Source organism: Corythoichthys intestinalis, chromosome 22 (assembly GCF_030265065.1).
Source record: "Corythoichthys intestinalis isolate RoL2023-P3 chromosome 22, ASM3026506v1, whole genome shotgun sequence".
Classification (NCBI taxonomy): Eukaryota; Metazoa; Chordata; class Actinopteri; order Syngnathiformes; family Syngnathidae; genus Corythoichthys; species Corythoichthys intestinalis.
In genome coordinates this window covers 3,235,853-3,263,115 of record NC_080416.1, presented here as the reverse complement: position 1 = coordinate 3,263,115, position 27,263 = coordinate 3,235,853, and the positions used below count along the sequence as shown (strand labels likewise).

Below are 27,263 nucleotides of genomic sequence, written 5' to 3'. Positions count from 1 at the left end.
GCGGCACCAGTCAGGAGGAAGGAGTTGTGACGTCACGTGGGTAGGGTCTATAGCGGTACAGCTGTGCATTAGCGTTAGCGCCTAGTTTGAACGCGGCTTTTGGGGAAGGAGGGGGCTTGACAACCGTCATAAAAAAATAAAATGGGTTGAGAAAAAGCCTGACAATGCTCGGTTTTCTCTGAGTGCCAGTTTGCTCAGCGCATCTCGGACTGCGAATTAGAGCGCATGTGTGATACTTGAACAGGCTCAATGGACAAAGGCAGTCTGAACGGGTACGCCAAAAAAAACACATATGACAAAAAGTCGGAATTGTGCATTAGGACCTGGGGTATGAACCTGGCCTTAGTTAGCTAGCTAGTTCTGAAGTAGGTTAATTTGTTGACAAATAATAATAAAGAGTCATGAAAGACACACACAGAAAATACTATATGGACATAATACAGTACACGTATTCGGGCGCTAGTTGTAACGCGTGGTGGGTAGGATACGTGCATGCAGGGACCAAAAAGGGGGAGAAGCTTCCACTTATGCACATTTATTCACTAAAAATAATAATTCCACCTTGACCACTCACTTCACTCCCCTTGTTTCCACTTGACTGGAAATTGCATCCAAGAGCAGCACATCGTGGCATTTTACGTCGCGAGTTTAGGCAGCAATCAGCAATTGGTGAACACGCAAGATACCAATGACGTCATCACTGCGAGCCCGCAAACCATGGGGCCAACTCACGGTCAAAATATGGACTAAATATTATAAAATATTGCCATTGATGTAACATTTTATGTGTTTCTAACAACATATTTTAGTACAAGAGAACAATTGTGGTTTATTAGAGCCTACATGTATTTAAGTAAGAGGATCACTTTAAATTACGCAGATGCAGTTTTTCTATAAGATGAACTCCAAGCTGCATTTAATGTTAGGTTGGGCGAAGTCACCATGACGGGTCCATCTTTAAATGTACACATTTACCTACCACAAATATGTCATGGATATGGTGTAAACAACATGACTCATGCTTATGACTCAGACAATCAGACTTAAAGGAGTTGCCGTGTTATAGTTCTCAGTTCGTCTGCCTCATGGTTCTAAGCTTCTTGGTTTAAAATGGGGCTTTTAACAATAATATTTGATAATTTCATTAATCATCTGCCCCAGATTGTGGAGTGGTTTTTTTTTTTAGATGCTGACTACTCTGCTAACGGAATCAGGCTGAGCGAGGGGAGCTATTGTTTTTGTTTTGGTTGTCACTGTATGTAGCAGGATCTCGATAACGCTATTGTTTAGGCTAAAAACATCCCTGACCCCTCCTGTGTAGATGTGCGACACAAGCGGACTGTACCGAGTGATGAAGCCGCTCAAAACAAGCGCTGCACATTGAATTTCTCACATTTCTGCATGAAATCACCATCAAATGTGATCTGATCTTTTTTTTAAATCACACTGATGAAAAAACAGCGTCTGCTTTAACTAAAACCACCCAAACTTTTATAGGTTTTCATATTTTGATGAGGCTAGTATGCAAACAATGACAGAAGGGGGAAAAATAAGTCAGTGAACTATCACATTTAATATTTTGTGGCCCCCTCTTTTGGCAGCAATAACTTCAACCAGACACTTCCTGTAGCTGCAGATCAGTTTGGTACATCGATCATGACTAATTTTGGCCCATTCTTCTCGCCAAAACTGCTGTAGTTCAGTCAGATTCCTGAGATGAATCGCTGTCTTGAGGTCATTCCACAGCATCTCAATGGGGGTTCGAGTCTGGACTTTGACTTGGTCACTCCAGAACGTGTATTTTGTTCTTCTGAAACCATTCTGAAGTGGATTTACTTCTGTGTTTTGGATCTTGTTGCAGCATCCATCCTCTTTTTAGCTTCAACTGTCTGACAGACGGCCTCAGGTTTTTCTGCAAAACTTTTGAATTCATTTTTCCATTAATGATTGCAAGTAGTCCAGATCCTGAGGCAGCAAAACAGCCCCAAATCATGATGCTCCCTCTACCATGCTTCACGGTGGGGATGAGGTGTTGATGTTGGTGAGCTGTTGCATTTTTTACCCACACAAGACGTTGTTACTCCCAAACAATTCAACTTCAGGTTCATCAGTCCACAAAATATTTTGCCAAAACTTATGTGGAGTGTCCATGTGCCTTTTTGCAAACATTAAACAAGCAACAATGTTTTTTTTTTAGACAGCAGTGGCTTCCTCCGTCGAGTCCTCCAGTGAACACCATTCTTGGCCATAGTTTTACATATAGTTGCTGTGTGCTCAGAGATATTGGACTGTGCCAGTGATTTCTGTAAGTCCTTAGCAGACACTCTAGGGTTCTTTTTTACCTCTCTGAGTATTCTGCGCTGAACTCTTAACGCCATTTTTGGTGGACGGCCAATTCTTGGGACAGAAGCAACTGTGCTAAACACTCTCCATTTGTAGACAACTTCTCTGAATGTCGGTTGATGAACATCCAGATTTTTAGAGATGGTTTTGTATCCTTTCCTAGCTTTATACAAATCAACAATCCTTGATCACAGGTTTTCACACAGCTCATTAACTGAGCCATGTTGCACATCAGCCAATGCTTCTCATCAAGACATTTCTTACCAGGTGTGTGTTTTATGGTGGGCAGGGCAGCTTTAAAGCACTCATCAGTGATTGGGCACACGCTTGACTTAAAATGTTTGGTAAAAATTAGTTTCAATTGCTCTTTAAGTCTTCTTAGGCAGAGGGTTCACTTATTTTTCTACCTTCTGTCATTGTTTGCATGCTATACCATATGCAATTTGGGGATGGTGTGGCTCATTGGTAGAGTAGTTGTCCCCCAACCCAGAGTTTGGTTTCGATTCTCTGTCCTGATGAACTCGGGTAAGTATCCTTGAGCAAGATACTGAACCCCACATTGCTCCTGGTGCTGCGTCACCAGTAGGTGGATGCCGATGTAGTATAAAGCGCTCTGAGCGCCTTGAAAGGTGGAAAAGTACTATACAAGTATAACACCATTTACCATATTCTCATTAAAATATGAAAATCTATAAATGTTTGGGCGGTTTTAGCTAAATCAGACACTGTTTTTAGATCTGTGTGATTTTGACAGAAAAAGAAATTTCAAAGGGTTCAGATACTTTTTCATACCACTGTATATAAAAGAAAATGATTTGTACATGTGTACATGCATAGATCTTAACATTTTTAAATAAAATACTGTATTTTGTTTTATTTTTTTTGAAAAAAAAAAAAAAAAAAAAAATCCTCCATGGACTGAGGGCGCGAAGTATGGAGGGATCACTGTTCTTAATTATTTGACAATAATGCTCCCCTTAAAAAGAACACAGTTATTTTGTTAGTCACATTAGCTCACATTTTGAAATTAAAAAAAAAAAAAAAAGATTGTTGTGTGGAAATTCGAGTCAGTTTGTTAGGGAATTAAGAGACGTCCTTTTGAACAAAAATAAACGCCTCTCTGTCCACGGTTCCCCAATTCGTGTGACGTCACCACGTCACAGGTGGACTTGAAGAGTTTGTTTTCGAGGGAGGAGGGGAAAAAACAGCTTTTCACGGAGGAAAACCTGCCCCCATTGGATAAATGGTGACGTTGGGCTGGGGGGGGGGGGGGGGGGGGGGAATGTTATAAATGAGTCTGGTGGGAAAAAAAGGAAAAAAGTTTGATTCTAACGGTCAGTGTGCACGGAAGCTTCTCGCTCGGCGACCTATTGTCAATCAACATGAACCGAATTGTTTTCCAGCTCGTCGCCGTGGGAGTCCTTTTCGCAGTCGGTAAGAACATTATTCCATTACGATATTTATTTATTTTGTTAACGATGACTATGAATACACCTCTTTTAACGCAATACGACTTTTCAACCTGTTCAATTCTTTTTAGACTACTCGCTCTAATTAATGCACAATAAAACCTGCGAGTATATATTACTTCCAAGTATGTTTTCTGTGTTTTCTATTCTTATTAGACTAACTATGTCCAATTTGCGTGCGCTCGTTACACACCCAAAAAAAAAAAAAAAAAAAAAAAAAGCGTGGGGGGAGGAAAAAAAAACTTGATTTTGAAGTGCGATGGTATGAGTGTGAACACGGTTAACGGTGTAAGGGTGGGGTTAAGGCACTAAACGGGACACTGACTGGAGGCACACCCTAAAATAAAGCTGCACTTGTTTGGTGGTATAAAAAAACAGCAACGCACAAGCAAAGTGGCACGGCTGTGACAGGAAATAAATATTACTGTCACATTTTCCTTGTTTGTTTGTTTTTTTCCATTCTTTCCCAAATTAGATGAGGATCAAATCACATGTTTATTAGTCACACTATTCAGTAGTCACTGGACATGCAGCCCCTGTCGCTTATCCATTTTGTAGAAACCATTGCTAACAACTAGGGCTGTCAAACGATGAACATTTTTAATCGAGTAAATTACAGCTTAAAAATTAATTGTAATTAATCGCAATTCAAGCCATCTATAAAATATGCCATATTTTTCTGTAAATTATTGTTGTAATTAGAGATGTCCCGATCGATCGGGTCCAATCACGTCATTTTCAAAGTATCGGAATCGGCAAAAAAATATCGGCCATACCTTTTTTTAATATATATCTCTATATTTTTTTTTTAATTAAATCGTTTTCTAATTGTATTTAATGTTACAGACATAATATGTACACTCATCCAGAGTCTTTAGTATAGGCTTAAGGTAGGGTTATCAAATTTATCCCAATAACAGCGGCAATTTTTATTTTTTATTTATCACGTTAAAATATTTAATGCAATTATTGCATGCGCTGCAGGACCCACTCACGCATTATCGCGCTCAATCTGTAATGGCACCGTTTTACCTATATAAATAGGTAAAAGGCTGCGTAAAATGAGTAGAGTGAATTTTGGCAGCCTTTGGAGCCTTTTTTTAATTGGCTAAAGCCTTACATTTCCTCTCCCTATGATTAGAAATATCATGGGAAGCAATGTGGGGAAGCAAGGTAGCATCTGATCTTTTTCTTAACACCTTAAGTAATTACCCAACGCAGAGAAGATATATCAATTGGTAGCACTACGCACGGTCATGGTTCTACTTCCCATCATGCATTTGGGCATGCCTACAGTATCATTTACTGAAAGCTCAACAAATACACTAGATGGCAATATTTAGTCACAATATACGAAGTCACATTTATCCTTTAAGAATTACAAGTCTTTCTATCCGTGGATCCCTCTCACAGAAAGAATGTTAAATATGTAAATGCTATCTTGAGGATTTATTGTCATAATAAACAAATACAGTACTTATTTACTGTATGTTGAATGTATATATTTGTCCGAGTTTTATTCATTTTTTTCTTAATGCATTGCCAAAATGTACATGATCAGGAAAAATTATCGGGAATGATTGGAATTGAATCGGGAGCAAAAAAAAGCAATCGGATCGGGAAATATCGGGATCGGCTGATACTCAAACTAAAACGATCGGGATCGGATCGGGAGCAAAAAAACCTGATCGGAACAACCCTAGTTGTAACGGAAAGATAAGAGACAAGACGGATATATACATTCAACATACAGTACATAAGTACTGTATTAGTTTATTATAACAATAAATCAACAAGATGGCATTAACATTATTAACATTCTCTTAAAGCGATCCATGGATAGAAAGACTTGTAGTTCTTAAAAGATAAGTGTTAGTACAAGTTATAGAAATTTTATATTAAAACCCCTCTTAATGTTTTCGTTGAAATTTGTAAAATTTCCAATCAAAAAAATAAACTAGTAGCTCGCCATTGTTGATGTCAATAATTACACCATGCTCACTCACGGTACTCACCCAGTGCTTCTCAATTATTTTCTGTTACGCCCCCCCCCCACAGGAAGACGTAAACGTTCCATGCCCCTCCAACTCTTTGCCGCCACTGTAAATATACCGTACTATCATTTGTCTACAGAATTCTTATTATAAGTACACCTCTGCATAGCATTGTGTCCTTTTTAATAATAAAGAAGAAAAAATAGTCTAAAAAAAGAACACATCCATACTGTAAAAATGGACCCAAGATACATTTTTTGACCGTTTGATACTGGGAAAAAAAATAAATAAAATAAAATAAAATAAAATCCTAAAGTCAAATTGATGAGCAACATTAACTCAAGAGGACAATATGCCAAACCATTAGACTGAAAAAACAAAAATTAATAGAACAAAAACGACGGTGTCATTGGACAGAGGGACAGTTTTTATATTTGCTGCATGCAGTATCAGCTCCTTTGCTGTGGTGTTGGGTTATTTTGCATTGAGCAACTTGGTATGCCACCTTAAGTGATGCTAACAATGCTTGCTGGTTCAATGATGTAACACTGACAAAGCGGGACAATTGTAGGCAATATTCGACACCCTTTCGCTGAAAAAGAAAAAAAAAAAATCCTGCTGTCCGCTGCGCACATTTTTAGACAAAGTAAACAGACTGGTCTTTCCTCGTCTCCCACTGTACTAAAAGTCAAAAGCCAAATGCTATGTAAGCTTCGTCATTTCTTTGTCTTAGCTTTTCATATCTCCAGTGCTCTTTGCTGTGTGCGCTTGTTTGGTTCAAAAATACTGCGTATATTCTGAAAAATTAATTACCGCCTGTTAACGAGATAATTTTGACAGCCCTACTAATAACCTGACTTTTGAATTATTCAATTGGTTTCAGAAGTGGCTCATATGAAAGCTAAGACCCTCCCAAATGATGTTGAATGTACAAAAATATGTTTCACTGAAATTTTTTTATAATTTAATGAAGACCTAAGGGTCAAATTTTGGCAAGACAAAGGTTTTGTCGCGTTGTATGAAAATTGAACAAAAAATGTGCTTCAAATACAAAAATGTTACATAACATAAGCGAATTAAGTAGCAGTGCCGTGAGATCCAAATGTAATATTTTGTATGACTTCCATGGGCTTGAAGGACTGCATCCATGCGCTTCGGCAAGGATTCATACAATTTATTGATGAAGTCATCAGGAACATCAAAGAAAGCAGTCTTGCATGCCCCCCAGAGGTTATCAACGTTCTTGGGTTTCGTCTTCCATGCTTCCTCTTTCATCCTGTTCATGTCTGGTGACTGGGCTGGCCAGTCCTGGAGGATCTTGATCTTCTTTGCCTTGAGGAACTTTGAGGTAGAGATTGAAGTATGCAATGGAGCACCATCCTGCTGCAGAATTTGTCCCTTTTTATGGTTAGGAATGTAAGAGGCAGCTAAGATATGTTGATATTTCAGACTATTTATGTTGCCTTCCACCCTGTAAAATTTGAAAAACCTGTGAAAATGTCTTCTAAATTTGACACAACACAGATAAGTACAGATAGTCCACGGGTTACAACGTACTCGAGTTGTGTGATTTCGACTTAACAGCGTCCGCCATTTTGTCTCCAGTCTTTTATTCATGTTGAGTCGTGTAAACGGTACCTTATTGTACCTCACAATCTTATTTTATACTTTATTAATATGATTTGTTCGGTCTAGTGCTGCAACGATTAATCGATTAACTCGAATTCGATTAGAAAAAAGATTCAAATTTGCTGCATCGAGTATTCGCTTAATGTGGCGCTGTAATGGTTTGTTTTGAAAGTGTTTGCATTTAGTTTTATTAATTTGGGTGGATACACTGCCCTCTTGTGGCAACAGTGAATATGACATAACTCATTTCAAATGGCTCCATGTTAAGACCAACATAAGCCAAGTTTTTTGAGCTAAAGGTTTTTAATGCATTTGTAATTTAGTTTATAGGTACTGTGTATTTAGCTGTTTTTTGTGGGAACATGTGTTTGAACTAGAGATGTCCCGATCAATCGACCGGGTCCGATCACGTCAATTTCAAAGTATCGGAATCGGCCCGAAAATATCGGAATGCCTTTTTTAATATATATATATATATATATTTTTTTTTAATTAAATTGTTTTCTAATTGTATTTAACGTTACAGACAAAATGTCTTGCACTCATCCAGAGTCTTTAGTTTTGGCTTAAAGTGGGGCTGTCAAATTTATTGCGTCAACGGCGGTAATAACATTAAAATATTTAACGCAATTCATGCATGCGCTGCACTACCCACTCACGCACTGTCGCGTTCAATCTATAATGGCACCGTATTAAAAATACATAGAACTACAAGGTAACGTAAAATGAGTAGAGAGAATTTTGACAGCCTTTGAAGCCTTTTTTTAATTGGCTAAAGCCTTACAATCCCTCTCTCAACCATCAGAAATATCGTGGGAAGCAATATGGGGAAGAAGGGTAATAGTTGATCTTTTTCTTAACACCCGATTTTATTTCCCAACGCTGAGAAGATATATCAATCGGTACCATGACGCGCAGTCATGCTTGCACTTCCCATCATGCATTTGGGCAGAAGTTAAATGGCTGAATGATCATTTACTGAAAGCTCATAAACATCCACTAAATTGCAATATTTAGTCACAATATACAAAGTCACATTTGTCCTTTAAGAATCTATCTGTGGATCCCACTCACAGAAAGAATGTTAATAATGTAAATGCCATCTTGAGGATTTATTGTCCTAATAAACAAATACAGTACTTATGTACTGTATGTTGAATGTATATATTCGTCCGACTTTTATTCATTTTTTTTTTTAATGCATTGCCAAAATGTATATGATCGGGAAAAATTCAGGAATGATTGGAATTGAATCGCGAACAAAAAAAAAAAAAGCAATCGGATTGGGAAATATCGGCTTTAAGCCTAAACTAAAGACTGGATGAGTGTAACGTATTATGTCTAACGTTAAATACAATTAGAAAACAATTTAATTTAAAAAAAAGTATATATATTCAGTACATATATATTTAAAAAAGGCATGGCTGATATTTTTTTGCCGATTCCGATACTTTGAAAATGACGTGATTGGACCCGATCGATCGGCATCTCTAATTTTAATATGTTTGAACTGCATAAATATATCTGTTCAAAGCCTATTTAAGCCTGCTAGCTTGTGAGCTAGCATGCTTTAGCCTTGTAAAATTCCCTGTAATGAAACTCTCAATTGCAGGACACACTATTGATCAAACTCAAGTGTTAGATTTTACGTAGTATGGGAGAGGGGATTTACGTATATCATATGCTAATGTCTCAATTACTACTCTTCTGATTTAGTCATCAGACCAGAATGAGTTTCATTTACTGGTTTTATTTACCCTATTATTTACACTTTTAGTACATTTTGTGCACAACAAAAACGCAAGGGCGAGTTCACATATGTTCGCAGTAGAACAAGTAGCGGCGCCTTCCTTGCCGTAATGCCATTTTTGACAGGCTGGGGTGAGGTGGCAAGGAACTATCCTGAGATCACGTCCCAACTTGTCAGACCATCTCATGAGAAATTCCTCACCTCATAATAGTTGAGGCCCGTGTCTCAAATTCCATTTCCACAGAGGATTTGCAGTCCACACAACAAGCAACATTTGTTCTTTTGCTATTGTGTATACGGTGACATTGTTCTATTTTAACCTCCCCCTCCACCGCCTTCATTTGGCTCCTATTTCAGACCACACCCTGAGTCACCGCGACCCCTTTTTTTGTCCTTCCATGCTGGCTGTGCTTAAAAAAAAATTTTGGGACGGGTATCACTCATGTTGATATTCTACCGCCTCGACTACTGCTTTGAGAGCACATGTGGGAATGTCGTATATTTCCAATAGATGCCTGGTCGATTTAGTTTCTTCTTAACATGTCTTAGGTCACTGAAATCTTTCCTGCGGCATCAGGTTCTGGAAAAAGCCACAAATGCTGTACATACGTCCCTCAAGTTCTCAACTTTCTTGAGATTGTTTGAAGTCTTCATCTCAACCATGTTAGCTAGGTGGAATGTACGCATGTAAAAGGGTTTGGAAAACAATGAATGGAAAAATGGCATATCAGATTAAAATTAGGGCTGTCAAACGATTAAAATTTTTAATCGAGTTAATTACAGCTTAAAAATTAATTAATCGTAATTAATCGCAATTAATCGCAATTCAAACCATCTATAAAATATGCCATATTTTTCAGTAAATTATATATATATTCTGTAAAATAAATTGTTGGAATGGAAAGATAAGACACAAGATGGATATATACATTCAACATACAGTACAAAAGGACTGTTGTGGGCATTTCACTCTAATGTCATTTAAATCTGTCTATGCTGTCCTCACTCCGAAGCGTCTACTTTTTCCAAAGCTAGACAGCTAGTGAACGACGCCTTAATAATTAGACTTCTTCCTGTTTCATCTGATTTATTAATAAAATGGCCTCAAACCATTGTCCTCTTTAGACCGTCGCAAAACTACAAAAAAAAAAGTACACAAGCATTGCATTAGCAACAATGTTAGCTTAGCACGCTATACAGGTTCACTAAACATAAACAAAAAGCGCCTCATACAAAAAATATAACATTTCGCTTACTAACATAATATGTACATTCTTTACGACAACCATACTTACGGACAAATCTTGTCCAAGGATCATATAAGCACAACATTATCAGCCCGAGACGTCGTGCAGCCATAATGAACTGGCAAGAAAACAATAAACCATGTCACAAAGAGACCACAAGAGTTCGCTGTTGGACAGCACAAAAAGTCTTGCTGTAAAACTTACCAAAAGGCAGAATACTTTCTGAGCGGGACATGTGCGTTAATTGCGTCAAATATTTTAACGTGATTAATTTAAAAAATTAATTACCGCGCGTTAACGCGATAATTTTGACAGCCCTAATTAAAATACATACCGTAATTTTCGGACTATAAACTGCTACTTTTTTCCTTCATTTTGATACCTGTGGCTTATAGTCCAGTGCGGCTTATTTGTTGATTTTTTTTTTTTTAGGTAACACTTTATTTGACAGCGGTGTCATAAGACTGTCATAAGATCATCAAAATTATGACATGACACTATCATGGACATTCCTGAATGCTTATGTCATTAAGTGTCATTTGGCAAATTATGTCACTAACTCAATTTTTGTCCATCTTGGATTTGCCGGATAACACTTAATGACATCTGTTATAAACATTCAAGAATGCTCAGGACAGACATGTCATAATTATGATTGTGTAATGACAGTCTTATGGCACCACTGTCAAATAAAGTGTTAGCAAATACCATAACTAGCAATTGATGAAACAATTGGAACAGTAACTGAAGAAATATTTAGCACAGAACATGATTTTTGATTGTTATTTACATCTGTAGCGCTGCAATGCATGCTAAGAGGCATGTTGGATGACAACAGTCAACAGCAGGTGGCAGCAGAGGTTGATTGTCTCCCCCAAGGGAGCAGTGATGGCCAAATGAAGCTTCTTGAAGCAATAAAACTTTGCACTAATTGGTTCAAAGTTTAATGATGGTTCATTTGGTCTTATGACAGTTGGTCGTATGATGCCGCTGTCAAATAAGGTTGTACCGGTTAATATCTTTTGGTGTAAATACCCCTATACAGTGAGGACAGCTGCGGCTTATAGTCCAGTGCAGCTTATCTATGAACAAATGCCGTTTGCATGCCAAATTTGGTGGGCTGCGGCTTATAGTCAGGTGCGCTTTATAGTGCGAAAATTAGGGTATATATGTACAGTGGGGTAAATAAGTATTTAGTCAACCACTAATTGTGCAAGTTCTCCCACTTGAAAATATTAGAGAGGCCTGTAATTGTCAACATGGGTAAACCTCAACCATGAGAGACAAAATGTGAGGGGGAAAAAAACACAGAAAATCACATTGTTTGATTTTGAAAGAATTTATTTGCAAATCATGGTGGAAAATAAGTATTTGGTCAATTCCAAAAGTTCATCTCAATACTTTGTTATGTACCCTTTGTTGGCAATAACGGAGGCCAAACGTTTTCTGTAACTCTTCACAAGCTTTTCACACACTGTAGCTGGTATTTTGGCCCATTCCTCCATGCAGATCTCCTCTAGAGCAGTGATGTTTTGGGGCTGTCGTTGGGCAACACGGACTTTCAACTCCCTCCACAGATTTTCTTTGGGGTTGAGATCTGGAGACTGGCTAGGCCACTCCAGGACTTTGAAATGCTTCTTACGAAGCCACTTCTTTGTTGCCCTGGCTGTGTGTTTGGGATCATTGTCATGCTGAAAGACCCAGCCACGTCTCATCTTCAATGCTGATGGAAGGAGATTTTCACTCAAAATCTTGCGATACATGGCCCCATTCGTTCTTTCCTTTACACGGATCAGTCGTCCTGGTCACTTTGCAGAAAAACAGCCCCAAAGCATGATGTTTCCACCCCCATGCTTCACAGTGGGTATGGTGCAATTCAGTATTACTTTTCCTCTAAACAAGAGAACCTGTGTTTCTACCAAAAAGTTCTATTTTGGTTTCATCTGACCATAACACATTCTCCCAGTCATCTTCTGGATCATCCAAATGCTCTCTAGCATACCGCAGACGGGCCTGGACGTGTACTTTCTCCATCAGGGGGACACGTCTGGAAGTGCAGGATTTGAGTCCCTGGTGGCGCATTGTGTTACTGATAGTAGCCTTTGTTACTGTGGTCCCAGCTCTCTGTAGGTCATTCACTAGGTCCCTCCGTGTGGTTCTGGGATTTTTGCTCCCCGTTCTTGTTATCATTTTGACGCCACGGGGTGAGGAGGGACTTGAAAGTCCGTGTTGCCCAACGACAGCCCCAAAACATCACTGCTCTAGAGGAGATCTGCATGGAGGAATGGGCCAAAATACCAGCAACAGTGTGTGAAAAGCTTGTGAAGAGTTGGAGAAAACGTTTGGCCTCCGTTATCGCCAACAAAGGGTACATAACAAAGTATTGAGATGAACTTTTGGTATAGACCAAATACTTATTTTCCACCATGATTTGCAAATAAATTCTTTAAAAATCAAACAATGTGATTTTCTGTGTTTTTTTTTCCCCCACATTTTGTCTCTCGTGGTTGAGGTTTACCCATGTTGACAATTACAGGCCTCGAATAATTTCAAGTGGGAGAACTTGCACAATTAGTGGTTGACTAAATACTTATTTGCCCCACTGTATACTGTATATGTACATATACACACAATTAACTCGAGTAATTCGATTAGGGAAAAAAAAAAGTAGAGAATGACCGATATGAGTTTTTCAGGACCGATACCGATTATTAGTAGTTAGAGGGGACGATAACAGATTTTTGGAGGCCATATTCATTTGCAATAAAAATTAGCGTAAAATAATTTAGTAATGCAAACACTGAACTTCATTGGAATGTCGAAAGTATGTTTATTGAATTTAGAGCTGCAGCTATCTACTATTTTAGTAGTGGATTGTGGTGATGGTGTTTTAATGGTTTGTACAGAAGAGGATTAGGGCCAATGAAGAAAAAAAAAAAAAACGGTAATGGTGTTTTCTTCTTCATTGTCCCTAAGACTCTTGTGTAGAATTTTGAAAATGTTTTCCATTTACTTTTATTCTTTTAGGTGGATACACTGCCCTCTAGCGGCAGCAGTGAATATGAAATCTTAACTGTTCCCTGTTAAGACCAACATAAGCTTTTGTTTGAGCTCGTATGATTGTTTATGCATTTGTAATTTTGAGGTTTATGTATCTGAACGATTTGTTGTGTTAAAAAAAGTAAACATAGCATTTAATTTAGCGGAATTTTGCTTTGTTAAATTGCCAATTGTCCTTTTGTTGTACTTCAATCCAAATTTATTAAAAAAAAAATATATATATATATACTGTTAGGGGTTAAGCTCTGGTACCGTATTGGCCCGAATATAAGACTGTGTTTTGCATTGAAATAAGATTTAAAAAGAGGGGGTTGTCTTATATTCGCGGTCTAGACGTTATACCCATTCACGACGCTAGATGGCGCCAGATATCAATGAAGCGAGGTTCTGTCATGATCTCAGTGGTCTAGACATTTTACCCATTCACGACGCTAGATGGCGCCAGATATCACTGAAGCGATGTTCTGTCATGACAGATCTCAGCTACTCTGAAGTTTAACCAGTTTGCATTATTTTATTGCAATGTTTTTCCTTATTCAGATTTGTTTCAAGACTACAGTTAGACTTCACTTTGATGGTTAATGCAGTTATTGCAATTTTGTCGTTTTATCACAATAGATTGGTTTATTTACATTTCAAAAACCAGAAGTCATTCATTTCCAAATGTGATTCCACTTAAGTTTACATATTTAAATGTTCAGATATTAAGATTTGAATGTGGCAAAATAACATGCTTTTTCTCTCAAATATATTGTTATAATCTTTTGTTTCGGATGTGCTTTAATTATTTTCTGTATAAAAAATTTGGTGTTCAAAAAGTTTTTTTCAAACTTGAGTCTTGAAAAAGAGGGGGTCGTCTCATAATCAGGGCCGTGTTATATTCGGGCCAATACGGTATTTCAGTTTTTGCTCTTGTGAAATGAAAGTGCAATTCTGCACAGTTTGGAAAAAAAAAAAAAAAACAATCGATAATTTTATATTGTATTCAGATTCAATGTTTTTGAAAGTGCAATCTTAGCAAGCCTTTGTTTTACATCTCCTAAAATTTATTCTGCACAGCATTAAATGTTCCGAATCCGATGAATCGAAATAACTAGTTGATAGATTTATCAATAGCCGCAGCCTCATTTGTAAATATGTTTAACTTATAGAAGTAACTGCAACCTTTTGATGCCATTGTTGCAGCTGTATGCATTTTGAAGAATTGATTCAGTTCTCTTGGGTGTGACTGCATGTTCTAGCTCATTAGGCAAATGTTTAATCATATTTACCAAATAAATAATAACAATACCCCAAAATAACATTGTTTTTGGACTAACCAGAAGTTATCTAATCTAAATCATATCAAACACCAATGAAAGGCTCTTAAACATGCAGAAACAGATCGTTGTCCTCTGGTCATAATCAGAGGCATCGGGTCCAATTAGGCAAACCAGGCAAATGCCTAGAGCCCCCAGCCAGCAGGGGCCCCCAGAGGGCCAAGAGATTTAGCACATGTAGCTTTACTGCACTGTCACAGCAACAAGTGTAGGGAGTGTTTCAATACCATGGAATCTTTTAGCAGATTATCTAACAATTCTGTTATCAATCGCAATCAGCACTAACTATGTCACGTAGATTATACATTTTTAAGAAATTCCATTCAGCTCTTAATATCACATTATTGTTTAAAGACTCAACAAGTACTTTCTGGAAAATTGTTGCCAGGTTGTTTTATGTAGATTTTCACAGGCCACCTCATTATTCATGTGACCACTTAAAGGAATGGTTATTTTTTCCAAAAAAGTCTATTAATGGGTCTATCGTATTCCTAGTCGAATACTCTATAAGAAAAATATAACATATATGCAGCTAAAATAATCGTAAACAATTATATTAGCAAATTTAATACTCATTTCGGTCGGTAGTCCACCAATCGGTGGTTTTTACGGAATAATTTGAATTTGGTGGGTCGTAGGGCCAATCTGACTACTGATTTCACACAAAGGTATATACCTCCGCATCCGATGGTGGTATTTTTGTGTTGCTACTCTTTATTCTATTGCTCCAAGTCCCCCTTACTTGCACATGCTTGAAGGGCCCCATATTGCTTGTTGCCTGGGGCCCCCGGGGACCCTTGCTACACCTCTGGTCATAATGACAAGCGAATGTGTTAAATCCCCCAAAATGACACGTTACAAACTTTTGTAAGCAGTTACTCACAATGTTACTCTTTACTTGAGTATTCTTTTCAATGAACTTGAGTAAGTTTTTGGATGACTACTCTTACTTGAGTTAAATTTTTGGCTACTCTACCCACCTCTTGTAACGTTTATAGTTCCAAGGTTGAATTTTAACATTTTAATATATTTGAATTCCGTTAAAACTACCAAAGGTGACTGTTTGTTTAAGGTAATGATTCTTTACCATGCTATTAACGCCCATGATAAGATGTCACATTCCATTCCAACTCCTTGTGCAATCTACTTTATTTACGTTTACACACCTGACTTGGCTCCGCGTATTTATCTTGGAACTTTTCTAACTCGGGTCTTTACAAACGCGGATGACATCAGGTGCTTAATTTCAACTCTGCCTCACGAGAATTTTCTCTTTTTTAAAGTACTCATTGTGAATTTACGGTCGCCCAGTTGGTCATTGTTTGCCCTCGCTTCCCGTTTCCCACAGTTGACTGAGAAAATACAGTACATTTTTAACAAAGCAAAACTCACTGGAAAGAATTTGGCTTATCTTTTATTTTTTTTAAAATGGTGTTTATACGACTTGGAAGGGCCACAAATGCATTCATTGTCATGAAAGGGAAATGGAAACGCGCGGCATATTGACAATGGGTTTCCTGACAACTCCATGAGGCTTTTTGGAATTTTATCGCCCTCTTGTGGACGTCTGAATAGTTAGGTTTATTGTTATTGGAGTGAGAGGAAGTGTTCGTTATGGAAGCCCTGACAATTTAAAGCTAATAGGGCTAGCCTCTACATGCTCATAATGAAAACTATGCTCTTATTTTATTTCTTTAAAATTGCAATGCATGTTAACAGAGATGACTGAATATTTTGGTTGTAGACAGTTTTCCCTACTTAGCTAAACATAGAGCTAGCTAGTCCCGAAGTATGTTGTCAGTATTAAATTGTGATATTCATACATTTATCCCTCACTTCAATTGAACCATATTTCATTTAAAAAAATTGCTTCCAGAAACGTCACTCCCTTTTTTTTCTTTTTAAAAGTAGTTCAGACAAATGTCGTCTAATTTATGCTTTGACTCTTTCAGGGACATTGGTCATTACAGTGGACATCTATTCAAAAGTTCTCATTAGTTAACTCATTCACTGACAGGCCAGGTTGTGAAATGTGTGTTGTAATAGTTAGTACAAGAGGGAAATGGATACTGAAAAGGCTTAAGGTGCCCCCCCCCCCTCCTGAAACTCCACATATGATGAAAGGGTTAACTAATTTCCCGCCCCTGATGGCAAGAAAATGGTCATTAGTTCTTGCGTACTAGCATATTCTTCACATGGAATTGAGAATTGATTAGATTTTAGAAGTTTTTTTTTTCTGACGGGTTTCTGGAAAGACGTCATGTTGAGGAGAATGACAAATTGGATCACAATATTCATGTGTCAGTGTCTTGTGGCTTAGGTTTGGTTGTTGTTGTTTTTTAACCTGGGACAAAAAAAACAAACAAAAAACCCTAGAACATTAAGTTCAAGGGTGAAGAACAACAATGCCGTGTTCCCTTATTTTTTTTTACAGTTAGTGTTTTTTCATAGACTTCATAATGGACGGGACGCGGGGTTGATTAATGGGGGGCCTGCATTGTTGGTGTGGCTGTACAAGCTGACCGAGTGAAATCAGAGCTTTTTCCGTTGAAAATTCTCATGAATAAATGCTTAAATCCCTGAATTCTTAATAAAAATAGATGTAAAACAGTCTCGATTCTTGGTTAAAAGCCAAACTGTGCGGTTAGCATTTATTTTAATAACTTTAATGTGCTGCTAGTCTTTAAGCCACTGTGGCATCGCCTTATCGCCACAGAGCTTTTTCCATTGAAAATTCTTGTGAATAAATGCTTAAATCCCTGATTTTTTATAGACATGGATGTAAAACAGTCTCGATTCTTGGTTTAAAGCAAAAAACAAAACAAAAATGTGCCGTTAGCATTTATTTTATGTAAATATTGCGAACTATGATGCTAGTCAGTAAGCAAATGTAGTGGCGACCTTACGTAAACAGAGCTTTTTGTTGTTGTTGTTAAATTCTTGTGAATAAATGCTTAAATACCTGAATTATTAATATGGATGTAAAACGGTCTCGATTCCTGGTTAAAAGTACCCCCCTCCCCCCAAAAAAGGGCAGTTAGCATTTATTTTACATAAATATTGCAAACTATGACTCTAATGCCGTAGCGACTACATTCTTTCGTTTTTTTTTTTTTTTTTTTTTTCACATTTCAAAATGCATGCATGGTATGAAAAATATAATAATGACATTGAATCCTCGAACAAATCACTCCTGAGATGATCCTTCCTGTTTGTATGCGGTACAGCTTTCGTACTTTTTCAGCCTAAATCCGGCAATGGATCGCTGCATGTGTTGAATAACTGCGAGAGACTGCGAAAAACTGAAGCGGATTGTGGGACGGCCCCCTACTAGAAGGCGTGGCTTAGCGGCTATTGAATGTGACCCGTCACTATAATTGTAATAATAATAATGCTGCATTTTATTTATAGAGCGCTTTTACTGTTGCTCAAAGACGCTTAATTATGAAGTCTTTTTGTGTGTGTGTGTGTGTGTGTGTGTGTGTGTGTGTGTGTGTGTGTGTGTGCGTGTGTTCAATGTATTTATTCAGATTTAACAGCATTGGAAAGGGATACATATTGGACATGTTTTTCCCCAGAGTATAATAATAAAAAATAAAAAAATAAAAAATAATAAAAACCCGTATATGTATGTGCATCTTTTAGGGCTGTCAAACGATTAAAATTTTTAATGGAGTTAATTACAGCTTAAAAATTAATCTCAATTAATCGCAATTCAAACCATCTATAAAATATGCCATATTTTTCTGTAAATTATTGTTGGAATGGAAAGATGAAACAAGATGGATATATACATTCAACATACGGTACATAAGTACTGTATTTGTTTATTATAACAATAAATCAACAAGATGGCATTAACATTATTAACATTCTGTTAAAGCGATCCATGGATAGAAAGACTTGTAGTTCTTAAAAGATAAATTTAGTACAAGTTATAGTAATTTTATATTAAAACCCCTCTCCATGTTGCCATATTGTTGCCACAATAAAGTGGAGAAAGCCATCAACGACTCATCTCCTTCTTTCCCCCCAAGGTTTTTATATTATTATTTTATATGCACGAGAGCTGTTGGATCTGCCAAAATGAACATGAAGTCTGATTATTATTATTTTTAACAATGTCATCAGATAGACAAAAACATAAAATTATGTGCAAATGCCTGAATCTTCAAATCATGAAAATAATAACAGCCTATATCTTACCAATCTTGTAATCTGGATGGGTCTTGTATCCATTCCATGTCAGGTAGTCTAGGCACATTGTTTGCATCCTGATTAGCGTCTGGCTAATACATGTACGGTCCAACATAAAATTCCAACCTCCTCTTCTTCCTCCAACTCTTCAAAAACTTGGATCTATCGCTGTTTGAATCATTGTTTGAAGGGCTTTGTATGGCGGTCGAATGTATGGAGCTGCCATTGCTGTTCCCGGTGTGACGTATCTCTTCCGGGTTCGTCCCCTTTCAGGCTCGAATTATTTTGTCAAATATACAACATATAAATTAATTTTTTCATGCTTTATTTGCTGGACAATGTTTAATTACCGTAATTTTCGGACTATAAGCCGCTACTTTTTTCCTTCATTCTGAATCCTGCGACTTATAGTCCACTGCAGCTTATTTGTTGATTTATTTGAGTTAATTGGTGACACTTTCTTTGACACCGGGGGTCATAAGACTGCCATTAGACAGTCATAATTGTGACATGACACTCTCATGGGCATGAATGACATCATGAATTACGTCACCAACTCCATTTTTGTTCAGCTTGGATCTTTACATCCATTCAAAACACATAATTTGCCAGATGACACATAATAACATCTGTCGTAAGCATTCATAAATGCTCATGGCAGTGTCATGTCATAATTATGATGGTCTTATGACAGTATTATGGCACCACTGTTACTAATTACCATAACTGGTAAGTGATGAAACAACTGGAACAGTAACTGAAGAAATAATAAAGAACAGGAGTTTGTTATTTATATCTGTAGTACTGCAATGCATGTTAGGAGGCATGTTGGACGACAAGTGTTGACAGCAGGTGGCAGCAGAGGTTGACTGTCTCCCCCAAGTGAGCAGTGATGGCCAAATGAAGCTTCTTGAAGCAATGACGCTTTGGAGCCAATTGGTTCAAAGCTTCATGGTGTTTGATTTGATCTTATGATGCTGCTTTCAAATATAGCGTTACTGGTTAATATATTTTGGTGTAAATATCCCATAATACAGTGAGGACAGCTGTGGCTTATAGTCCAGTGCGTCTTATCTATGAACAAATGCCATTTTTGTGTCATATTTGGTGGGTCACGGCTTATAGTCAGGTGCGTCTTATAGTCCGAAAATTACGGTACTTTAATTGTGACCCTATTTGGCATGTTATGAAATTACTTCACATTTCTGCTTTAAAATCATGATTTCAAAATCTGAAGAAATTCAAACAGGAATTTGCTTACATATTAGCTTGCTTTTTTGATATATCAGTTTTAAATTTGGAAGAAAAAAAAAACAACTTTATTACACATGTAATATGCACATGTTCGGTACCTTTTCAAAGGTTAAGAACCGGTGCTTTAAAGGATTAGTGTTACAGCTAAAACATTGTTATACTGTTTTTTAATGTAACCTTTTGCTACTTCAAGTCTTTATTATTATTTAGGGCTGTCAAACGATTAAAATTTTTAATCGAGTTAATTACAGTTTAAAAATTAATTAATCGTAATTAATCTCAATTCAAACCATCTATAAAATATGCCATATTTTTCTGTAAGTTTTTTATATATATATATATATATATATATATATATTGTAAAATGTTGGAATGGAAAGATAAGACACAAGATGGATATATACATTCAACATACAGTACATAAGGACTGTAGTGGGCATTTCACTTTACTGTCATTTAAATCTGTCTATGCTGTCCTCATTCCGAAGCGTCAGCTAGTGAACGACGCCTTAATAATCAGACTTCTTCCTTTTTCATCTGATTTATTAATAAAATGGCCTCAAACCATTGTTCTCTTTAGACCATAGTGAAACTACAAAAAAAAAGTACACAAGCATTGCATTAGCAACAACGTTAGCTTAGCACGCTATACAGGTTCACTCAACATAAGCAAAAAGAGTCTCATACAAAAAATATAACATTTCGCTTACTAACATAATATGTACATTCTTTACAACAACCATACTTACGGACAAATCTTGTCCAAGGATCATATAAGCACAACATTACAACGTAGGCGTCAGCCCGAGACGTCGTGCAGCCATATTGAACTGGCAAGAAAACAATAAACCATGTCGCAAAGCGACCACAAGAGTTCGCTGTTAGGCAGCACAAAAAGCCTTGCTGTAAAACTTACCAAAAGGCAGAATACTGTCTGAGCGGGACATGTGCGTTAATTGCGTCAAATATTTTAACGTGATTAATTTAAAAAATTAATTACCGCGCGTTAACGCGATAATTTTGACAGCCCTATTATTTAGATGTTTTTACTTTGAGTTTCCCCCCACCCTAGAATCAACAATCAAATTGTCATTCTCTGTGTATCCTACGACCTCAACATTTGGCATTTTCATACTGACATTTAACTGTTTAATTTCCTCATTGTCATTTTTCAGGCCAGGCTCTGCAGTGCTACGAATGTAAAATTGGCTTCTGGAACCTGTGCATCACGAAGACGGTGACGTGCGCAGAAGGAGAGCGTTGCTTCAGCGGCAAAGGCAAAGCAGGTAAGATGTACCCTGGCAAACATTCTTGACAGCAATTTCCGCTGTCACTCAGATTTCCGGAATGTGACCGGGTGGGATTCCACGTCTTTAGATGTCCTAAAATTTTGACAAAGAACAAGCAGTGCAGTCATAAAAAGATGAAGTGTTAAACCGCTCATGTTCTGCTTTCCAAGTGAGTCTTCGGAATCAGAAAAATGTATTTGAAGATTGAACCTCAATATTATCATTTCGGCAGCTGATGGTGTTATCAATCTAATGCATCAGGAACTAAACATGCAATATTAATTGAGCAAATCACGGCGACTTAAACGTACATTTGAGACAACAACTCTACCGAAGTTCTGGATTCAAGTCATTTCGGAATATCCCGACATCGCTAGGAGCACGCTGAAAACTGTGCTACAATTTCCAACATCGTGTATTTGTGATGCTAGCTTCTCTCACTCTCCCATCTCGGGACCATCTCGTCTCAATGAAACAAACTCAGGCCTCCCACTGATTCAGCGGGTGAGTTGTATTTTTTCCCTGCACTTAACACGACGGGGCTAAAAACAAATGCTATTTTATATTTGCTGTATTTTTCTGGCGCACATTGCCGGTGTTCTGACAAAGTTGGCATGCGCGTAACGTTAAAAAGGACCGCGAATGCAGCGATTTCTAAGTACACACTACAAACTTTCTTTAAAGAAAGGAATATTAACTTACGTTTGCCATGTTAGGCGCCCACAACAACTGCACGTAGCCCTCTCACTTAACGACTTCGCCGTGTCGTTAAGCGTTAATTTACGCCATTTCCGTGTTGCACATGTATGTTTGTAATGTAGTTTTTTAGCACCATTGGATAACATTGAGAGTAGGGCTGCAGCTATCGAATATTTTAGTAATCGACTGAAAATTCTATCGATTAATCGAGTAATCGGATAAAACAAATAGATTTTTGGTGAAGCGCAATTATAAATATACATGAGAAAACAAGACATCTAATCTTGAACCATTTTCAGTTGATCAATGTCTTTATTTTTTATGTATATTGTTGAAAACAGCCAACAATTGCATCTCAGATGTAACTAGAATTAAAAAAAAAAAAAAAGACTAATTCACTGCTTTCACTCAAAAAACCTTTAGATCTTGTTAATATATATATATAAATATATATACCTAGAAATGCCGTTACACTTGATAACACACATCACTTAAAAGTTAGGATTTTTTCCCCCACGTTTCAATTGAATTTCTATTTGTGTCAAGCCATTTTTAAGTTCTAGTTAAGTTTTAAGTAAGTCTAAACTGTAAGTCCTGATAGGATTTTGAGTTTTTGCAGTGTTCAAAATAAATGTATGATACAGGCTGTATTGGAGCACATTAGGGACCAGTGCTACTTGGCGTTTTATCCAGCAATGACTACTGAGCTAAAATTGATCGTTAGCATTTTTGAGTTTTTATTTTATCCCCTCATCACTCCACAATGCTATGTTATGTTAAAGCCTGTATGTAAGACACGTTAGCCACGCATCGACAGTGCTTATAATTAATAGAAACCTCGCCCTCCGCAGGGCTAACGTTACGTGAGCTAGTGAATAACGTTAATCTTATTTATTAGCACTTAGCGCTCTACTGCTTTAAGATGGCGGCTGTTTACCAACGCTGGCCAGACGCGGCCGAGTCTGTCATTTAGCATCTTGTTCAACATACAAGTGATCTCTGAGACTCATTAGACGCTACCTGTTATCAACGTCGCATCGTGCGGGCTAGTATTTAGCAACGTCGGCGTCATTTTTAGCGGCTGTCGGCTGATGTAAGTTTTTTTTTTTTTGCTTCTTCCTCTACGCACGTGACATCATCAGCGCGTTGTCTCGCATTAAAAGTAGTCCGAGCAAAACTTGATGCTTGGAGCTCTCACAATGAACGATTACTCGAGGTAAATAAAATTACTCGGATCAGTTTTTAAACTCGAGTTGCTCGAGTATTCGTTTCAGCTCTAATTGAGAGTCCAACTGAATATAAAAGAGGGCTTTTTTCACCGCCTCAAAAACTTTGGGAGCAAAATTTTATAAGGGTGCAAAATTTGACAGGACACCGGTCCGTGAAAAAAAGACCCAAATCACCCCGGTCCGTGGCGCAAAAAAGGTTGGGGACCCCTGCTCTAATCCCATTCATATTTGTGTCGGTTGGCAGAGCGAAACAGATGATAGAATATTAAATGATAATTATTCTATACATTACTTTATTTTGCGGTCACGGTGTATCAGCTTCACAAAAAGAAATGCAAAACAAACCATTCCGTGATTCTGTTGCCGCCGGTGTTTCATCAGTGTGATTGCGTCCCTCAATGATCCTTTCATTAGGCTGCATTGGCTTTCGTTTGGGCTCAAATTGATAACCCAAAACACCAAAGAAAGGTTCATAACTCTCCTCGTCACCATTAGAAGAACGTTCGTTACGTCGGATTCGTCGCCGCAACTAGAAATAAAATCATCATCGCCGCCATTCAGTACTAAGCACTGAGCCGGCTATAGTGACGTCACGCACACAATATGCTAGATTTCCGGCATATCGGGGGCGGGTCCTTTTAGCTTGACAATCGACCTAATTTCTATCATTTTCTTGGTGTTGCAATGTGTGTAATTACACGAAGTGGCATGATATGAATTCAAAAGGCATGCGTTGATGGATAAATGATGGAATATTAGCGTTTCGCCAGGTGTTGTCATACCCTTTAAAATGTCCTGGTATTTCAAAGCATTCATGATGCGATGCACCCTAACAAGGTTCCCAGGGCCTTTGGAAGCCAAACAGCCCCACAGCATCACTGACCCACCCCCATACTTCACAGTGGGTATGAGGTGCTTTTCAGCATGCGCATCTTTCGTGGCATGCCAGACCCACTTAGTGTTTGTTGCCAAAAAGCTCAATCTATATTAAGGCTGTCAAAATTATCGCGTTAACGGCCGTTAATTTTTTAAATTAATCACGTTGAAATATTTGACGCAATTAACGCAGATGCCCCGCTCAGGGAGTTTTAAATGACAGTACACATTGAAACGCTCACTTGTTGTGTTTTATGGAGTTATGCCGCCCTCTGCTGGCGCTTGGGTGCGACTGATTTTGTAGGCATCCATGAGCATTAAGTAATTATTGACATCAACAATGGCGGGCTACTAGTTTATTTTTTGATTGAAATTTTTTTACAAATTTTATTAAAACGAAAACATTAAGAGGGGTTTTAATATAAAATTTCTCTAACTTGTACTACCATTTTTCTATTAAGAACTACAAGTCTTTCTATCCATGGATCGCTTTAACAGAATGTTAATAATGTTAATGATTTATTGTTATAATAAACAAAGAGCCCTTATGTACCTTATGTTGAATGTATATATCCATCTTGTGTCTTATCTTTCCATTCCAACAATAATTTACAGAAAAATATGGCATATTTTATAGATGGTTTGAATTGCGATTAATTAATTTTTAAGCTGTAATTAACTCGATTAAAAATTTTAATCGTTTGACAGCCCTAATATATATTAATTATTAGATTAGTCGACTAATCGTAAAAATAGTCGGCTGACTAATCGGGAGAAAATTAGTCGTTTAGGACAGTCCTACACTGTATCACTAGTGAAGAAGTGTCCTAATTTTTTCACATGACTGTATATGGAAGTCTATGAAAATACATCGAGGCGTCACTAAAAACGTGCCTTCCAGAAAAACGATTTATACCGGAATTTTGGAATTGCGCGAGGACGCCGCAGTACACGTCCTGGTCATTACCCAAATTGCCGCTGTCATGTCATCGCTGACAAAGTGTCATTGTCACCCCTCAGCTGGCTTCGTGGACGTCTCCATGAAGGGTTGCCTGAAGTTGAACAAGTGCAATTCCACCGAGGACGTGAATTTCCCCTCCAGCAGCAACACCACCATCTACAAAATGACCAAGACTTGCTGCCTCGGCAACCTGTGCAACGCCGCGCCGGGCGTCTCCAGCTCGGCGCTGGTCCTCTCCACCGTCGCCGCTTTGCTTATGGCACACATGTTGGTGTAACCCAATGTCACATTATCCTCTTTAGCGTCTCTTTAAAAGCGGGGTCAGTTTTATATTGATAACACCTAGCTATAGCACTAAATCATTTCATGTATAGATGTGTAAGTGTAAACGTCAATAGAAAAAGAACCCGCTTGAGGTTGTAAACATTTCTTTAAGTTTTGTTTTCGGGTATTGCTTCAACTTTATTTTTTAATGTCTGAAGCTCTGCAAGTTTCTCCTATAACTGTCAGTTATAAGTTTTTTTTGTTCTTTATTTGGCGTGAATAAGCTTGATGTTGTATTTGCAATAGTAAGAATGACAAATATCATTTTGAACAGGCATTGCCAGGCGATCGAACACATTTCAAATTCGTTTTCTACCATATGTGTGACTCTGAAACGGTTTATGTAAGGCTGCCATTAACGGGAGACAATAAAGTTTTTGAATCTGGGAAGAAAGTGCTTTCTTGGGTGCAGCAATTGTCATGGATGTGATGCAGTTTCGTTAGGGCCCACTCAGAGGTTGCGCTAGACTTTTTCGTTGTCTGTCATTTTGACTGACAGGGTCATAAAAATCCCGTCATAATCTATTTTTACCCGTCACTTAAATTTTTAAAATGATGATAATGACATTGTTGTGACCCTTTGTTTGGCATAATTCACCTTCCGTACTTGTGTGTCCATTTGGCCGAGCGCGTTACCGGCTACGACACAAGTCACGTGACAGAGACACTTAAGAGCCGCGTCCGTTCCGGCTTGAATAGAGTTCACAGAGAGCAGCAGAGCCACAGCGGCTGGACACAGCAATTCTAGCTAACAAGACTCTTAACATTTCATACCGCTTCAACATATTCAATAGTATTTAGTTTTCAGCAGTGTTGGGAGTAACGCCGTTACGTAACGGCGTTATTTTTTCAGTAACTGGGTAATCTAATTTTTCCGCCGTTGCAACGCCGTAACCGTTACTGACGGTCAAAAGCGGTGCGTTACTTACTCTGAATAAATTGAAGAAACGACCAGCCGTGTCGAGTCGACTCTCTGCTCTGTTGATTTGTCATTCAAGATTTGGGGTGCGTTCAGGTTCGAGAATAGTGCACGTACTTCTGACTCCAAGCTGTTTGTCCCTGCTCATTCAATTAGACAATGCTTTATAAAGTTTAGTAACGTTTCTCTGTTTGCTGCACCTGATGCTAGCCTCGTTCCCATCTCCCACTGTCAGCCAGCAATAATTCTGCTTCCATCTTGAGGACGGCAGACGCTTTGAAGGTGACGTGAATTGTCGGGAAACGAGCCTACCTAAATGCAGCCCCTCGAGAGATGCGATGAAAGTGATTGTGATTGGCTGAGGGTTAGTCATGTGTCGTTGTAAGCCAATCAGAGCCGGTGATTTCACAAGCAAACCGGAACAGCGCGTGCGGCAAACACACACACGCAAAACAGATGCACAGGGTCGGGATGGCAGAGCATTCAGAAGAAAAATTGTCCTTTTAAGAGGTGGAGATATAGACACTATTTCAAGTTTGTCGAAATTAAAAGAACCTGCATGTAATGTGTAATTTATGTCCCGGGGCAAAGCTTTTGTCGACATCTATGGTAAGCAATTCAAATCTGCTGAAGCACCTAACAAGTTAACTACTTGTCTGTTCTTCTCTATTCCACTGACTCGAATACTGCTCAGAAAATTTGAA

The 27,263-nt window shown here is 38.0% G+C and overlaps 1 protein-coding gene across 1 annotated transcript; it reads left to right on the top strand.

Moving 5' to 3' along the window:
• The first annotated feature begins 3,626 nt into the window (after positions 1-3,626).
• On the top strand, positions 3,627-27,115 carry LOC130910925 (sperm acrosome membrane-associated protein 4-like). Its single transcript, XM_057828578.1, has 3 exons — positions 3,627-3,777; positions 21,438-21,548; positions 25,376-27,115. Exons 1-3 carry the CDS (start codon positions 3,726-3,728, stop codon positions 25,591-25,593), a joined length of 381 nt encoding a protein of 126 aa, XP_057684561.1. The 5' UTR covers positions 3,627-3,725; the 3' UTR covers positions 25,594-27,115.
• The last annotated feature ends 148 nt before the right edge of the window (positions 27,116-27,263 follow it).

What these genes read in the sequence shown, in the direction of transcription:
- LOC130910925 (XM_057828578.1), top strand. Translation starts at nt 3,726, where the DNA reads ATGAACCGAATTGTTTTCCAGCTCGTCGCCGTGGGAGTCCTTTTCGCA. An exon ending in GGGAGTCCTTTTCGCAGTCG is followed by an intron (nt 3,778 to 21,437) that starts GTAAGAACATTA and finishes GTCATTTTTCAG; the next exon opens with GCCAGGCTCTGCAGTGCTAC. An exon ending in CAGCGGCAAAGGCAAAGCAG is followed by an intron (nt 21,549 to 25,375) that starts GTAAGATGTACC and finishes GTCACCCCTCAG; the next exon opens with CTGGCTTCGTGGACGTCTCC.